This window comes from Aphis gossypii, chromosome 1 (genome assembly GCF_020184175.1).
Source record: "Aphis gossypii isolate Hap1 chromosome 1, ASM2018417v2, whole genome shotgun sequence".
Classification (NCBI taxonomy): domain Eukaryota; kingdom Metazoa; phylum Arthropoda; class Insecta; order Hemiptera; family Aphididae; genus Aphis; species Aphis gossypii.
In genome coordinates, this window is record NC_065530.1 from 20243791 (window position 1) to 20262768 (window position 18978).

An 18978-nucleotide genomic window follows, 5' to 3' on the forward strand; every position below is an offset into this window, starting at 1 on the left:
ACGCACACGAGGAAAAAAAATTAAGCTTAAGTATTTATAACGCTATGAGGAAAAAAAATGTGGTTTCCTCCCCTTACCTAGATCACTGCGTATATGTATATGGTATAATGATGAATTATTATAATCCGCGTACGTACACCTAGACATTATAGGTACCTATACACAAAAAGCTGATATAAACATTTACGCGCACATATTATAAACTATAATAATATAACAATATTGTTTTTCGAACTATTATGACATGTAAATGACGTAGGTACGTCATATTATAATATTATACAATGTATGCAGTATTATAGGTATTTTATGCACACGTATATTATATGTATAGAGATTAGAGACAATAAAACATATTGGACTATAAGTAGGGATATTGTCTTTAGTCTGCTATACCGATATAATTAATGAGTTTTCATAAATATTATTTTATAAGTCAACAGCCATCTTATATTATATTATTATATTATATTATATAATCGCAGTTAACTCGAGAGTTTATTGAAAAGGATAATAACCTAGCGGTACGTCATATATCGGTAAAGTGTAAATATTTTAATATGCGGATACTACACATATTTTATTACTATATATTATATGTATCATGTATGCATTTTAACCATTTTATTCTTGGGTATTACGACCCAATCGTTTAACATAATATATATGTTAATTCCTCATCATACAGCTTATATATCTATATAAGCTATACTATATAATTTTACATATTAAATAGACGTCTCTAGAAAACTTAAGTATTTAATTTTAGGAGGAAAGAGAGACAAAGACAAAAAGAGAGAGAGTGATGTTTTTAACGAACTAAATGCGCACATTATGATGTTCTTTCAAGTATGTGCTGTAATTAATTATAGTAATGACGAAAAGTATCAAATTCACTCTTATATTGGCAAAATATTTGAATTTCTATATAATATCAAAATGAATGCAGATGATGATTATGTTCTATGATGTTATATAATACTACACTATTAAACCGTGAATCGTGAATGTATAGATATGTCGTACATAATATTGTTATATATTATAATAAAATACAATATAGGTGTATCACATAGCTGTATTATCATAGCAAGTACCTATAATATACCTATATAATGATATGTTTAAATTCGATTTTACTCGTTTTTGTCAATCCAAGATTTCATTTTAAAAATGATTATAAAATAAATTGCGTAACGATCATTGAAAAATCGTCAAACTACGCTGATGGTTTGTACGCCAAACAATTCCAGCTCAACAAATCTTCATTTAAAAATAATTTACACGTTGTTATACATAATGTATGTCGTTTATGTATTGTGCATTGTGTATGCATATTCCATTGGTACCTACGCAATTTTTTTGTCCTGATAACTGCAGATATTGATATATAATGAGTATATAATGACTAATGACATATACCTAGATAACAACTAGAATATAATAATGTATATATATAGTAGTTATAGAGTGACTACATACTGTATTGTATATTACAAAACTCTTCGATGATTAATAAATCATTTAATTATTATAAATTATTATACGTATTATTAACTCGAATTTGTGACGTGCATTTAAAATTAAATAAGCCGTGCGGTTTTTTTTTTATTACTATTATAGATGCAAATGAGTTTAATTTTAATAGATACCGCGCGTGTTTGTATAAAATAATATTGCATTTATTTGATAGTACATACGCGTATATGTGAAATAGCTGGTACCTACGTGTGTATTTATCTATATAATATAACACTTGTGCGTTATATTAAACAGTCATTACATAGTTTATGATTACTGTTATTATTTTTATTATTATTTAAAAATAATACTTTACTACAAATATCGAGATTATTTGCAAACGTAAAAGGTATTATCTGAAATAAGTAATAATATTAACTTATTATGCATTACCTATATACGCTGAAATAATATACAAAATTAATTGCCATTCAATTTAGTTACGAAAAATAGTATTGATAACAATGATAACATCAATTATTATATGAACATACTAGTTTTTAGCCAAAAGATATAAAATAAAATTATATATTATGAGTTGTAATAGCGTGTACCTACTGTGGAAGATTAAAGAAGGTTTAAGTATAGTTTTCGACAAAATCGATTTTTTTATATGGTTGTTACAATGTAACTCAAAAACTAATCACTGTAAATATTTGAAATTATCACCAACTTTTTATATTGTAGTTAAATTTTCAAAATAAGTTATTTTGACTATTTTTTAACCTAAGTGTCGATGAAAAAATTTTGGATGCTCAAAAAAACTTGAAAATTTAATACAAGGTTTCTTATTAGTGGCTCTTATTGTAGTTAAAAAAAATCAAAAAATCATTAATCACATTTTTTTTTATCATCGTTTAAAGTTCAATTTTTTACTAAATATGTTAAAATTGTGAACATTTGTAAGTAATTTAGCAGTTGAAAAATCATAAATTATTTTATTTTTTTACTTTATATCTAAAGTTAAAAAATTCAACACTTAGTTTTCCATAAATTTTCCTTCAAATAGCCATAAAAAAATACGAAGCTTCATTATAGGAAAAATATTATTGACATTTAAATTTTAAATATTTATGAAATTATTGCGATAATGCTACAATTATAAACATGATGATATTATACTTAGAGTGCATAAAAGGCCCCCGACATCGTCGTTTTTACACACCAAAAAAAAAAAATATGTATTATCCATGTGTATATTTACGAGTATGAGAAACGCTTGGAAGATTAAAGAATAAAATAAATAGTAATAAATTAGTTCTTCGACATATAGAAAGATAAAAGGAAAAATTATTATCATTGCCAGGAACGGGGTAAATTATATGGCGTATCGTATATAATATGATGTATAGATAATAATATTGATGGCGTGTGTATTGTTCGCTCGACGTATTATGTTGCGCGCAAATGATCACAAACACATTATTGGGGTCTTAAAATGAAAATTCAAATAAACAAAAACACGACCGTATGTGGAGAATAAATAAAAATACAAATGAGTACAAAAAGGTTAGATGAAAAATAAAAAAAAAAAGGAAATTACTATGCAGTACATGAAATGTATATATAAACAGCAGTGTATATTATAAGTATTATGCGTATGGAGGCTGTAAAATGAAATCGCAAACAATTATACAGACACGAACGGAGCAGCTGAATACTGCAGTAATCTTCGGTGAAAAAAATGTATACGTTCGTCCCAGGAAATCGCGAAAAGAATAGATCGAGAAAAACACAAAGAACAAAAGAGTTGTTTTTGTCTCGACGTTTATAATAATTAAAACTTGCTGCGCACTCGTTTTAAACATATATATACATTATACGTATTATCCATTGCGACAACAAAGGTATGCGAGGCCGGATTAAGGGGAAGGAGGTTACCCGGGTCTTTGCAAGTCCTGGACAGCATGAGCGCACAGTAATATGCCCACTCGAGTCCACACTCGAATCATTCATTTCATTTAAGAAGATCATCAAGTTGTGCCACGGAGCTCGGTGGTCTCTTTAATTCAGTCAAATGCGAGACGAATATAAATTTGTTTGTAAATATATAATCTGTTGACACTTTGGGAAAATGCGACTAGTTACCCGCTTTATACAAATCACAAAACAAATAATAATAAATAAATTAATATCTTAATAAAGTCAACATCACCACCAGTAGCAAGGATAGATGTACCTACAATAATGTAGAAGAAAATGGTCTTGAAATTGAAAAAATTAAATTGTTTGTGTAACACAATGGTTTATTCATCGTTTTAATCTTCAAGAACATACAAATCTAAGTTTTTCATTGTGCAAAATTTATATTTCAGTAAGTTTTTCTAAACGAAGCAATGGATTTATTAATTCTACGATGGTGTAAAATGGTGATTTCATTTATATGTATATAAATTATATATTAATTACTTTTGGAGCAATAATGTTTTGATATTAAACTTGAAGGGGTTACAAAAGTAAAAAATCACCATACTTTTGAAAATAATCGAGAAAACAAAAAAAAAATCAAGGAAAATAGGATTTTTCATGCCAAATCATTTTTCGACAAAATTAATTTATTTATTTTGTAATAATTCAAAAACAACACGACACTTGAATAAGTAAAAAACAGTATAAAACTTTCAATTTGTATTAAAAATATTATTCAATGTTCCTAATAAGTAAAATATACAGAAACTAAAAAATTTTAAAAATATACAATTACAGTTTATTTTTTATAGATACTTACAATTTGTACGAAATTACATATTTAATGATGAATAAATTATATGAATAATGTTAATTATTTTGATTTAATTTAAAAATATTATTTAAGAACGCTTAAAACTTTTACACATATTATGAACTTTACTATACTTTTACTCTCAGAACCGTTTTTCATATTAAATTATTTATCACTGAATTCAAATTTAACATATCCATTATAATTACCCACTCGACACTTAATGTCAGCAGAGAAGTATTCATTTGATCAACATTTTTAATTTCATATTACGTATTCCAATATTTTGTTTTTAAATTCAAATATTTGTCTGATAATATCAAACAAAAAACATTAGTAGTTAATTAATTATAACTTTATACGTATTTAAAATACAATATTTTGTATGATATAATTTTATTATATAATTATTTCAACTTACAGTAAAAAAAAGTTTTTAGAAATAATGTTTGTTTACTATCAAAATAAAAATCCTTACTTAAACAATGTTTATCTCTATTACATAATTATTATTATAGCATTATATAGGTTCCTGTATACTTGTAAATGTAAATAATATATTTTATAAATGCGTACCTAATTAAAATATATTTTATGTACTTATTGAAACAGAACTCTAGCACATAAAATGTACATAAAATTTCCCTATAGGCTACAACAGAAGTGGTATAGGTTTTGGATTTTTAGAATTTACATAAATGCGCAATAGCCAAGAAAAAATATAAAAAATCTAGAATTCTATGTAAGTGCTGATACAGAGGATAAAGATCGTTTGATAATAATTGAAAAAAAATTAAGACTGAGTAGGTCAGGTGAGTACTTACATATAACTTTCATTTACCAAACATTTTAAACAGCTATTTCGACAGTATCCGATAGATATGCACAGTGCACTACAACTTTATTTATAAGGTCTTCGACAGCACAGTATACAAAGTATGGACTTAGTTTTAAAGTACGTAATATTGTTTTATTGAAAGTCATCTAGTGGTGAAACTTTGTGACAACAAGGAATGAGAAGGGTTAGTTAATTAAAGATATATCACAACATCAGGTTCGTATTATCTGTATTCTTGGGTCACAAGAAATAGTGATGACGAAGAATTTTAAAATCAGGACTCAGGAGGTAGCGATGGTTGTGAAGATTGGAACGTAGGCGTTTTTAGAATATATTGGCAACATTTTGTACTGTTGGGATAAGAGATATCTATGAAAAATATCATTCGAGCATAGTATGTGGCTTTTAGTTATTTATCGAAGGCATTTGGACTTTATTTATGTTAGTGGGTTTGGCAGCTTCCTCTAGTTGGAAGCCCATAGGTCAAAATTGATTTGAGGATAAGTTTATATAGGAGTAGTTTATTTTTGAGATTTACATATTTAGATAGGAAAAGTAAACATAGCTGTTGAGACTTGAGAACGGTTGTTTAAGGTGAGGCGTTTAGAATGAATATGGGTTGCCCTGCAAGTTAGTCGACTGTCTAGGTGTGGATATATTAGTTACATTTTTTAATTTATTTATTTAATGTTGGTTAGTAGAAAGTTAATAATTTGTCCTCTTTATTACGGTGTTAAATATATGATCTCTAAATTGTCTAATGTCTATGAGGTACAACTAAAATAAAGTATTATTTTAATTTTTAATTTATTGTAAACATATTATGATATATTTATGGATACATGCTCTGTACGTGTACTGATTATGTTAATATTATGCTATACTTCAAATTATTAAATTTTATTGAACAAAATAATTAATAATACATAATTTCATGAAAAATAAAACATAATATTATTTTATTTTAGAAAGATAAAAGCTGCACTGAAACTGTAAATATAATTTATTCCATTCTAGAGGAAATAAAAATGTAGTCTATATTTGTTGCAGACAACGATCAAAATCGTTTTTGTGCTCTATTTCTTTCATAACGTGCTTTTTGTAACATTAAATGATTAAACTAAAGATGGATTTAATTAAACATTTTTTTACTTAGTCGGATTGTTTGTTGTGTCTTGTGTTTGTGAGTCAAAGATCGAACGTGTATCCGTAAATCGTAATTTTAGTAATATTTTATAGATATACATAGTACATACTATTATGGTATTAAAAACTTGGATAACATCTATAGAATTGTATTTATCTTCAATGTTTGTGTTATTTTGCAATACGGTTTTGATTCAACTATTTTATTTTAATTAAAATATGTAAAATACGAGTTTATGGCGTTTGTGCGCTCAGCATCCTTTTTATTAACAGATTTATTTAAAAAATGTCATAGTTTATTTAAAACCTTGGTGCGTTTATCTAATAAATCATGTTTAAAACTGAATAATATTTATTGAAATATAGACTTGTTCTATTTCAAACGTGCAGTGATCTATAGCAATGCGATAAGAATACTCTGAAAACAAATTCGGATTTTACGTCAATATTTTTTTTTTTTTTTTTGAATGCAGAAAAATTGATTTCTGATTGAATTAATAACAAATTCGTTAGACAATTACAAAAAATTCCCTCAATATCAGTTTTAATATGGATACTGTTGATTTTGCTTCCGGTGTTCGTCCGAGTAATTCAAGAAATGTTTTCACATAAATACACTGTTAATAAGACGTCTTTGTCAGTATTGAATCACTTAATATCCCCAATGTAAGAGTAACCTTTAAATAAGTTTCAGATCCACCATTTGAATACACGTGTTAAAGTTTAATAAAATATACCGCCGTGATTTCCCTACGTGAAATCTACGAAATTTCCAGGTTTTATAATGATAAAATGATTCTATATCAATGCGCCGTTTCATGCAACATATACTGCAGTACATACGGCAATATTAAATCGGAATGATAACGATACGGCGTTTCGGAAATCGAAAGGAAATTGGCCCCGCTGGCTCCGGGAATTTTTAATTTCCTTCAAAGCTTTAATATTCATTTTTTTTTTATTTACCAGCTAGTTGCTAGTATATAATATACTATTGCATACGACTATATATTATTGTAATATATGTATGTATACAGTACACACTACTCCACCGTCCAAACTGATAAATTATACCTTTATCACTGTCACACCGCCACACGGTCATTGTATACGCATACCTACATGTCGGCTGTCACAACTCACAATATGTGCATTTTCACGAGGGTGATGGACGGCCTAACTCTCTTTTTGATGCAATTTTTTGGACAGTAATCATAATTTATGATCGTCATCAGCTATTACAAATCGTAAAATAAATATAATATAATAATATGCAAGTGTTATTTATGTATAGGTATTACGTTTAACACCATAAATATAATTTGCAATGATCTAGTGAGTTTGCTCGTATTTGCTAAAAAAAAAGATTAAACAATTTATCAAAGAAAATGGAAAAAACGTCATATTATTATAAACTATAGTTGTATTTGTCACAGCCACCTGGTACCTATGTATAAATATGCCGTGTGTTTTTATCACGTCACAGAGTAGAGAGGTAGTATTTATTTTTTTCCCGAAAAAAATCGTGAACACTTGGAATAAGCAGGTAATAACTAATAAGTATAATATAACTGAATCACGGATATAGCAAAATATACGCCATCGCAATACCATATTTACCGTTTTGCACACAATGTGTACAAACTACCTATGCTTCACACGTATTATTATATAATATGACCAAAAACTGTTCGCATCCTGCGCTTTATATGCTCGTCGGAAATTCTCACGTTAGTTTAATATAATAACAATGGCTTAAAATATTTACTACATGAGTGGTATACGATATACCGTATTACCGACATTTATGTATAGTATTGTACAATTGTATGTGTATTTTAAGGAGATACGGTTATAGCAAGGTAATGATCGCTCGCGAAAACAATAAAATTTCATGATGCAGTGACTTCATTTCGGTCAACGGACTTTGTGCGTGATAACAATATAATGATATGTGTGAAGTAGCCTCCACCTCGATCATTTCGTCCAGATTTTTAAAAGTAGTGTTTGATTTGTAAGCAAATTTAAGAGGATTTTTTTAATAAGTTCATCGATTCTACGGCCTTAATAAACTATGGAACTGATTTTACCTTTTTTTTCAATATGTACAATAATGTTACAAGAAATTAAACAATTCCATACATTTATTTTAACCGAGTAATATATAGGTATATAATGATTATAAATATGCAGATAATAAACTATTTATATATCTGCTATTACGTATGATACGCAAAACTTTTACCATTGAAAAAAACAAAATTTGAGACATGATTTTCACAACTATAAGACATGTATAAAAGTGTATAAATGCAGTTTCTAAAATCTGAATCCAATAAAATATTAATCATAAAGCCTTCATATTTTAAATAATAAAAAAAAATATTTTAAAATCTGTCTGCTTTTCGAGAGTGAATTTTTGTACTACAGTGCATCGGTTTCTTACACCCTTAATAATCGTCATAAATTATGTTATTTTTAAATGTTTACATATTAAAAAGAATTAACCGATCCCATAAAGCCCTGGTTGCCAAATCGTCCACATAAAAACTCCCGTTAAATCCTTTATCTGTATTTCTTAAGCCATTATTTTTTAATCTCATTCGGCGTTCATAATTGTATTTTAACTCGGTATTTATTCTAAACCACATAATCGTGTAGATTTATAACATTATTTTGTTTTAATCGTAATTCATTAAGTACATTCCACATGGTAAGAATCGACTTGAGGCATTTTAATAACCAACTTAATTTTATCACTTACATTATTCATTATTGGTGTATTTATCTTTCATTATTTACTATAACGGGTTTTGGTTTTCTTTATAGTTAATAGTACACTATTTACATAATTTAATACTACCTAAACGTAAACGAAACTAAAATAGTTTAAACAGTTTCTTCATAAATATTCAATTTACTTTTAGCAATAGTCAATAAAAGGTATATATTATTTATTCATTATTATATTATATTTATCCATTCCATATTACATCGTTTACATCATATTATACCAAGTAATCTCCCAAATTCCATTTTCTAGTCACGTTTTAATTTAATTTTTCAATTTGAAGTATGTTGTGTAATGTTACACTTTAATATTTTATACCTACTTTAGATTTTATTTCAACATATTAAAATTGTTATCTTATTTCAGTAATTTTGCACATGGGTGAAGGGTATAAACTATAAAATATAGGTACTTCAAGAATTTTTTTTATAAAATAATAAAATATTGAGTGTTTCTTTTTTTATTTCATTATTATTTATTTTTATTATATACTTCAGTTTTATAATTGATTATTATTTATTAATTTCTCAGTTACAAAGAAGAAATATATAAATATATAAATATAAAATTTCTAAATAATTTTGATCAAACTTAAATATCGTTTCATAATTTACTACCTATACCTACCAAGTAATTTTATTATTATTATTTATTTTTTTACGTTTTAATAAATCATCATTAATGATTATGATCAAATAATATATTAGATTGCTTTCATTTGGTTTGATTTTTATATTCTCGGTACTAAAATAAATATATAATATTATAAATTATAATATATGCTTTGATAATTTCTTATAAGAATAAGTTTTTCTTAAAAATTATTAAAACGTAGTTATAAAATCTAATTAGGTATTTAAATATTATATTATACATTTGCGTAGTATAACACATAAATAGATTTACTAGTTTTTTCAAATTACTGTATAAACATACATTTTTTTTTTTTATTGACCTCAAAATACATCGATAACTTGGCCATTAGTATAATACTATAATATATACATTCGTATTATTTTTTTTCAAATTAAATTAATTAAACATTTTAGAATAAATTTATTCAATTTGGCTTTTTTTTTTAAATCATGGTCTTCATTCTTGTGGGTTTGGTTCTAGAGCTTGACAGATTTGTTCAGAGATGTGGAATTGGTTGCGGTAATGTTTGTATTTTTGACATTGAATGATGATGTGGTTGACCGTAAGAAGGACGCCACATGTGTTAACATAGATAAGTTTCATCTTGACTCATCAAGAAGCTTTAAAGATTTTCTTTTAATATTATCTATAAATACCTATTAAGTTTCTTATTATAAAATTATTCAGTTAAAAATGTATGGTAAGAATATTATTTATATAGGTATAACATAATAGGATAACGGTAACCTAACGTTAGAAACAGGTACTGCTTAGGATTAAAAAAAAGGAAATGCTAGACAAATACCTAATAGGTAATACTTTTTAATAGTTTAGACATTTTCTACTTCAAAATTATTTAAATCCTCAAATATTTTTTAGATCTTTGATAAAGGTAATATCTATATCGTTATTATTACATTCATGGTTCGTTCAAATTATCTAAACATACTCGAGCAGTAAGATTTTCAGTTTTTTTTATTTTATGGGTAACTGAGTGACTGAGTTACCTACTCAATTAAGGGGCGATTGTAAATTGCGCCCATAGTGAGCAGGTAGTAAAAATAGTATAGTAAATTGCGCCCGGTAATTTTCAGGTATAAATTTTTATGTAGTAAAATGTGCCCATAGTATCTAATCTAAGTGCGACTTTGAATTGATCCCTTTTAAACACTTAAGTACATTTATTGCTGTAAAAACCAACGTAACCGTTAATTATTATAATATTAACGATTTTATTTGCTGACTTTCCTCCGAATATTTGGACATCAGCTTCAGCAACATTAACACGGACTACTAATGTCTGTGAATCTTTCCACAGTGATTTTAATAAAAGTTTTTATACTCCTCATCCTCATATTTATAATTTTATGGATATAATATTAAAGTTACAGTCTGAAATTTACATAAAAATTAATAGGTAGTATAAATGAGCCTTATAAATTTCAAAACACCAAATCAAAAAAAAAATTTCAAACAATGGAAAAAAATATTCAACAACACAATGAAAATACTATTACAAGATATGAATACATAAAAATGATGTATCATTACTATGCTGTTATAAAACTTATAATTTTATTATACTATTAACTTTATATTATATAATTTACTTGATATTTTTGTATTATATTTTTTTAATTATTATTTACTGTAAAAATTAACCTAAAAATATTTAAAACAACTTATTAATCCCATAAAATTAAAAATAACTTTTGGAGGATAGTAATAGTCACCTCCTCGTGGTGTCCTCTGGGTAATGCTAAATGATTATAATAAAAATAATATTTCTATTGGGCGCAATTTACTACGTAGAAATTTATACCTGAAAAATACCGGGTGCAATTTACTATTTTTTTCCCTTCGTTGGGCGCAATTTACGTTTGCCCCAATTAAGTTACTTAGAATTGAACTTCGTTGGCAATCATATTTACTAAATTATAAGGTTTTCTCTTAGAATTCTAATGTGGGAGCTTATAAAGCTATTATAATAGTGATTAAATAGAAATTAATTTAATATTTATTTTTATTTACCGTAGTTTAAAAAATATATGTGTATAGTTAAAAGTCATGCATTAACTTAATCGTTACCTATAATTTGACCCATTATTTAAAATTAGGTTAAGACCTTAATAAATGAGAGAAAGAAATTTATAAGTAATGCAATACGTACCGCATTATTTTTAAGTAGATCACAAGAAAATATTTGAGTACTTTTCTTAATAATTGGGAAAAAACCATTATTTCATCAAAATCAATTTATTGATTAGTTATTTAGTTGTAACACAAAAAATGAATAATCGTAGATAAGTACACATTAAATTTTTATTTTAGAATTTTCATAGATAAAATACTTGTATACTTATTTTTATATTTTGTATATTTTTTAAATTATTATATGCTTATGCTTACCTACCGTACACTAGGTAAATCAGAATTGGGTTAAGAGTTAACAACTTAAACATATATGATAAAATACATATTTTTTACTATTATAGATATTAGATAGTTATATAGTATTTATAACTTATTAAATATTAATAATATAATAAATGCAATGTTTTCAGTTAAAAATAATTCAACCAATTAAATATTAATTGTATTTCTATAGTAAGTAATAAGCGATTTTAATAACAATATTAACAAGTATGAAGTATTCTTATAAAATACATATTATTCTTAGTGATATCTATGTAATGTATTCTTAAAGATATATTCGTGCTGAATACGATGATGCAATTATAATTTAAGTATGATTTTTAGTTTTTTTAATTAAAATTTTTTAAAGGTAATAAAGTTGAGTATGTTCCTATATCTAATATGGCTTAATTATAATCCGAGCCAGCCTCAGATTGGATTACCACGCAGACCAGTGGATAAATTAGTGCGATATTTTACGGGAGTACAGGACGTTTTTTGAGGTAGTTTAGCCTCCATAATATCACTAGTCTTATGATGATAACAATGATAATATTGATAACTAACGATAACGTTATCAATGAATCAGAGAATTTCCATATTTTCATATTTCATGTTGAATGAATATTTTCTTTTTGTGAATTGAGTTCATTCATTATTTCTTTATTTTAGTACGTTATTTTAAATAATGATTTGTATAAATCATACAATCACATACACTCACACTATTTAGTCACATTTCTTTTTATAAATAATTCTACAAATCGGTAATTTCAGTATTAAATATTTTTAGTAATTTGTATGACTATTTTTTTTTCAAAATATGGACGAAGAATGTTCAGTACTTCAAGAAGAGGAGAGAGAAGCGTTGCTTTCTATTTATGATGGTGATGAAGCTTTTAAACAAGTATCTCCTACTATTTATCAATACAAGGTAAGGTTGTCATGATTTATGAACAATGTAAATTTCAGTCTATACAATTTTTTTTCATTTTTGGTTTGATATTTTGAACATTTATATTCTGATGTAGCCTATGTAGGTAAATTCTTTCTTAAACAGAAAACTCATATAGGTACTGAAAAAAATTAAGAATCAAGTTAATAGTGAAATTTGATTTGATACATATTCAATGAAATCTTTGTAGGATGTAGGTAAATAGAATCATAATATATGCTTCAGTTTATTTTAAAATATTGTTAATAAATAAAGTGTATATAAATACTATCTACTTGTAAAAAAATTATTCAAGACTTCAAACATATTTAATAGGTACTAATATTTAATAATACCATATTTGTATTATCCAAAATACTTTTTCTATTAACTAAATGATTTTATATAGTATAAACAATTTTATAATTAATTAATTTTTAATTTTAGCTAAAAATTTAAATGTTTCATAATTTATGCAAGTTTAATACTGTTGTAATTATTCAAAGTTGTTTTATTGACATTACTTGTCAACATCAATTAAAATATAATTCATTCTGTACTCACTCACTTTGTACCTACTTACTAGTAATGTTCAGTCTTACATCTTGCTCAAATTTTGCATTGAAAACCAACAGCTGTATGTAACGTTTGACAACTACAATATTTTTGTACTGAATAGTATATTCCATTTTCATATATATATGTATAAATTTAAATACATTCCTAGTTTATCTAATTATTTAATTTTTATTTGACAGTATGGAGAAGATAGTGACAATAAATCCTTTCTATTGGAGGTTGAGTGGCATGACAATTATCCAAATGAAGCGCCTAAAATAAATTTAGATATGTTCTACAATAAACATATGTATGGATAAATTTGATTATGTTCTACACATGTGTAATATATTGTATGTTTTGGATGATGTAACCATTTAAGTCTAGTTTCAAATCACCAATAGACAAAACATTATTTTTATTTCTACTTTCTCTTAATTTATCAATTAATATTTAATATAGTATTCATTTAAAATTGTTGGTTTATATTTTAGTTTTATTGAGAGAAGGATCTAAATTAATATTAAATTAACACATGTTTATTGGGTATATATTTTAATACCACTTAAACAATTTCAATCTTGGTTTTAAAACGAACTTTTGGTTACTTCAATCTTAAATGTATCAAATATTACTTCAAAATTTATTAAATTGATAAAAATATTAATATGAAATAAACATTTTAGAGTAAGTTCAGTTAAAGAAAATATTAAAGATAAAATTTCAAAAGAGGCTGACCATTATTTGGGAGAATCTATGACATTTACTCTTTTTGAATTTCTTAAAGATTTTGCCACAGAACTTGTAGCTGATCAACCAGATAAAGAAATTATTGAAAGTATAACTAAACTTGTATGTATTTTAGTAAATTATTTTTATCATTGATGAAGTATATTATAATTCGTGTAACAATTTGTACTTTTTAGTCGATAGATAATGATGATGAATCTGCAAAAAAGACAACAAAGAAAGAAACTATGAGCAAAGCTCAAAAGAGAAAACAATGGGATCGTTTAGATTCCAAAGGAGAAAAACCACGAGGATATGATTGGATAGATGTAGTTAAACATTTATCACAAACGGGATCATCCAAGGTAGTAATATCTACATAATTAAATTTTATAACACTGTGATATGAACTATGAATTTTTTGTTTTTGTGAAAAATATATTTTCATTTACAATATTAACATTGCTTAATAGTTTTTTTTATCCAAATAATTACAATAAATATCCTGTCACCATGAAGCCCTCCATTCATCTACTACTAATTGATGACTTGTACAGCTCCAATCTAACACAACATGAAAATATTAGTCATAAATATTGATAACATATGTAATTTGTAAAATTTCTAAATTACCTGACATTTTAGCATGGAGGAGAAACTTATCAAAGTTTTTATTAACAAATTCGCATGCTAGTTGAACATACTCGGAATGTGTGCAACCAAATTGAGTGTTGTTGGATGTATATTTCATCTTTGAAAAATTTTAATGCATATTATTTTACACTAATGAAATTATTTTATTAATACTTACAGAACGAAGAGAATTGAGTTTTATCAATGACAATTTATTCTTGGGACTAATTAAATGACCTAGTATATTAGCATGAAAGTATGCTTTTAAAATATTTTCAGTGTTGATATTTTTATCTAACACTACACGGATGATGTCTTTATGTGTATCAATAATCAATATATAAAGATAATCTTTATACATTTCAATGTGATCAATTATATCCCATGTAGTTAATGTATTTGTATACAACAATTCATGAACGGATGCCCCCAATTGAATTTTAAATGAAGACAGCTTTTCATCTAAAATAATAAATTAAAATAAATTTTCAAACGACCATAAGTTATTATTTTTTGTTATTTAAGGAAAATCTACATAATAGTGCTACTGATTACAAATTTAAATTGATGAAGTATGTAATCTTTAAACGTAATATATCTAAACTAAAAAAAATATGTTAGTATAAATCAGTTACTAATTTTAGTGATGATATTGTATAAACAATGAACTCATTAAAATAATTGGCCATGCTCTAATGATAGTATTATGAGTATAATTCACCTTCTAAAAAACAAGCTTCTCGTTTATTAATATAGTCAGGTTTTTGTACATCATGGTTTTGTGTATCATTAGACAGATAATATTTAAGAGTCAAATCATAACGGGCACTGTTGAAAACATTGATATTTAAGCTTTTGACTGCTTTGTAGTTGGCAAATAAATGTAATGAAGTTACTACTGAGTAAATCATCCATATCAATCTAGACAATTTGTTATAATTATTTACAAGTAGGGTTATATTGTTAAAAAAAAAACAAAGGATGTTTATGGAAGGTTTTTGCTGAAACAATACAATGATAAATGTCAAAGTGAAGATCTTCATACTTACAAAATACGGTTTTCTACAATTGGTAACATGATTAATCCAATAAGAAAAGCAAGTAGATTAATACAAGTTTCTTGACTACCGTCTTTTGCTGAAACATCTCCCATATTATCACGAATAGCCTATTTAGAGTAAAAAATATAGTATATAAGTAATTATGTACATACTTATATTAAAAATGTAACAAATAAATTTTTGTTTCAAAGTTTACCTTTAAATATTAAACTAAATATATTATTTTAGTTCAATATAATAGATATAACATAATATTTTAATAAATACCTGGTGTTGTGTTAATGCTGCACGTGTGGCTCCTCCAGCAACACTTACAATGGACTTTGCACAGCTTGAAAATGATAGGATTATTATCGAAAACGGTTTAACCCATGAAATACCTAAAAGTAATTCAATGAATATTGCCAAATCATTAAGTGCATCTGCCCGGAGTCTCCACTTTTTACATTGTGTATCCAATTCAGATCTGAAATCAATAAATTATGTATAAAATAGGTGTTTTACAAATTACTTACATAGGTATCTAAATAAATTATTTAAATAAAAACTATGCAATTTAAAATTTGCTTAATAATATAGTAAATATATATAATATAATATATAAATATATATTTTAAGTTAAAAAAATAATAAAACTATTGGCATCGGTGCATCAAATCTACATTTTATTAAATATGGAAATTTACCCTTTCCACCACGCAAAAGTTATGCGCCCAATCATACCAGCTCCATCTTTAAGTATATAAGTAATGGATGCAGCAAGAGCTGTAGCTTGAGCATCACCTACACCGACACCTTTCAGAATAGCATTTGTAGCTAATATGTTTGATATTGTACTACAAAACGCCTAAAAACAAATTTAGGTACAGTTAATCTACCGAAGTAATAGTTTTCAAACTAATCAAAACTAAATTTCTATTAAATTATATAGGTCAATAGTTTATTCTTTAATACTTTAATAGAAAGTATCTCAATACAACATAATATTACTTAATCAATATCTACTATGCATTATTTTACAGGTACTAATATGTCACCTGTATAGTATCCCAAATTTGATATTCTGTATAGTCCTTGCTCACACTATTTGGAAATCCTCTTGGTAGAAATACTTCTTTTAGTATATTAACTGAGCTACGAATGAAACTAGTGGACTGTTTCCGTCTTTCAGATTCCAATATCAATTGCCGTTGGTCTAAAAAAGAAAGGAATATCAATAACACAGTTGTAAATATTGAAAATAACATGAGAATTCAAATAAAAAAGCACTACCCACAATATAGGTCATATTTTTTTAATTTTATAAAATTTAATACCTATTGTGCATAAGATATTAGATAAAATATTTAAACTTTAATTTTTAGACAAAATGTTGGTAATTTTCTTTTTGTGTTGTACTATATAAGATTTAAAAAATAATAAAAATAATAAAACATAATCTATTAGTGCTTATTAATCAAATGCTTAAAATGAGTAAATCTTTTTAAAATACCATGTCTCTTGTATATGACATTGCACTCTCCTGGTCCGTATTCTTCGCTCAAAAGTATTTCATCGCGATTTTTCGTCATACTGTTAGGTGTTTAGGTCGTTGAAGATTAACACTAAGAGTTTAATAGTAATCTATTATGTAGTATAATACGACGAAACGGTGTCTAAAGAAATGCGTTTAGCAGCCGAACTTCGGCTGAATAAATTACGAACATAGTTGTTAATAGATACTGATTTTTTCGTAAACAGAAACTTGAATGCCTATGTATTTTAATTGCGGTGACAACTGACAATCGTCAAATTATTCCGTGACACGAACAGTTCGGTTGATTAGCACGAGCCACAAACCGTAAATCGTAGGCCAACTTACTACAGTGACTGATATTGTTATCAGGATATTATGACAAAAACAAGCAAACAAAATAAAACACGTCGAGCAGTTTTAAAAAATTGTTTCATACCTACCTAGATAGTGCCTAGTACCCATGGCTAAGTATATTTAGCCATGCTACTGTGCTAGTACCTATATATTATGAAAGAAATTGTTAATTTTATTTCTAAATTTCTAATCTCTTTAACCACTCATCACTACAGTATGCTAGTTGTAGATATGCACCAATGCACCATTATGTAAGTATGTAACACCACGATTTAAGATATATCTTATCTAATCCATAAGTACTAATACTGAATACTGATGTAAGTGATGGGCATTAACTAAACCTGTGTGATGGTGGATCAACTAAATCAGTACCATAATATTAGATAGTCATATTAGTCCATACAGACCAGTGGTCGGCAACTTACTGGCGGTCTGATTCCGGGGAGGCAAAACTTTGGACCCCGTCAGACGTCAACATTGCATTTGATTATATTATTTATTCTAATAGTATACAATTTATATATATAATATAATATATATACTATGTAGTGTTAAAACGACAAAAATAATTCAACATTCAATATAAAAAAGTAAGTCAGCGCATTTCGGAGGTGAATGTTTATCCATCGTCCCCCTTCGGTCCTCCGACAGAATAGTGTAATTTTACTGTAGGTATTCGATTTGAACACAATTTGATTGCATAAAAAACGATTCTGAGCAGACGAGGGGATCTTTTTTATTTCATTTTATTCGTTTCTATGGTAATAAACAAAGCCGTAATTATTTTATATTACCTACATAATCGTGAAGTTGTACATTTTTTCTCCTTTAACCGCTTTTATTTTGAATATTATTTAGAAAATCGAAAAATGACCTGTCTAAAGTACCAGCTCAAGAACATTACCTAACAGAAAATATGTTACACTTGTACTTTTGAGCAAGTTTAGGGGGAGAAAAAGTGTTTACAGAATAAAAAAGAAATAAACATCATTGTAAAACCAATACATTCCTCGCTTCGCTCAGAATCTAAAAGCAAAAAAAAAAATTTACAATTAATTTATAATAATATAATCTACCGTAATCAGTACTTATTGCCAAATCAATAGAATGTACATACGTGG

At 26.3% G+C, this 18978-nt stretch overlaps 2 protein-coding genes across 4 annotated transcripts; one reads left to right on the top strand and one right to left on the bottom strand.

Annotated features, from left to right (window-relative positions):
• The first annotated feature begins 12677 nt into the window (after positions 1-12677).
• LOC114126244 (RWD domain-containing protein 4) lies at positions 12678-15251 on the top strand. 3 transcript variants are annotated; one of them, XM_050197125.1, is made up of 5 exons: positions 12678-13003; positions 13762-13871; positions 14248-14413; positions 14488-14655; positions 15104-15251. In XM_050197125.1, exons 1-5 carry the CDS (start codon positions 12893-12895, stop codon positions 15116-15118), a joined length of 570 nt encoding a protein of 189 aa, XP_050053082.1. In that variant the 5' UTR covers positions 12678-12892; the 3' UTR covers positions 15119-15251. The 3 variants fall into 3 exon arrangements, with proteins under 3 accessions (XP_050053082.1, XP_050053080.1, XP_050053081.1); XM_050197124.1 differs by lacking the exon at positions 15104-15251 and having other exon boundaries at positions 12722-12740; positions 12863-13003; positions 14488-14750; XM_050197123.1 differs by lacking the exon at positions 15104-15251 and having other exon boundaries at positions 14488-14750.
• On the bottom strand, positions 14697-17862 carry LOC114126243 (RUS family member 1). Its single transcript, XM_027990140.2, has 9 exons — positions 17477-17862; positions 17022-17179; positions 16671-16831; positions 16252-16450; positions 15973-16091; positions 15645-15844; positions 15102-15385; positions 14924-15041; positions 14697-14854 (listed from the first exon to the last, which is right to left on the bottom strand). Exons 1-9 carry the CDS (start codon positions 17553-17555, stop codon positions 14799-14801), a joined length of 1374 nt encoding a protein of 457 aa, XP_027845941.1. The 5' UTR covers positions 17556-17862; the 3' UTR covers positions 14697-14798.
• Positions 17863-18978: the final 1116 nt, after the last annotated feature.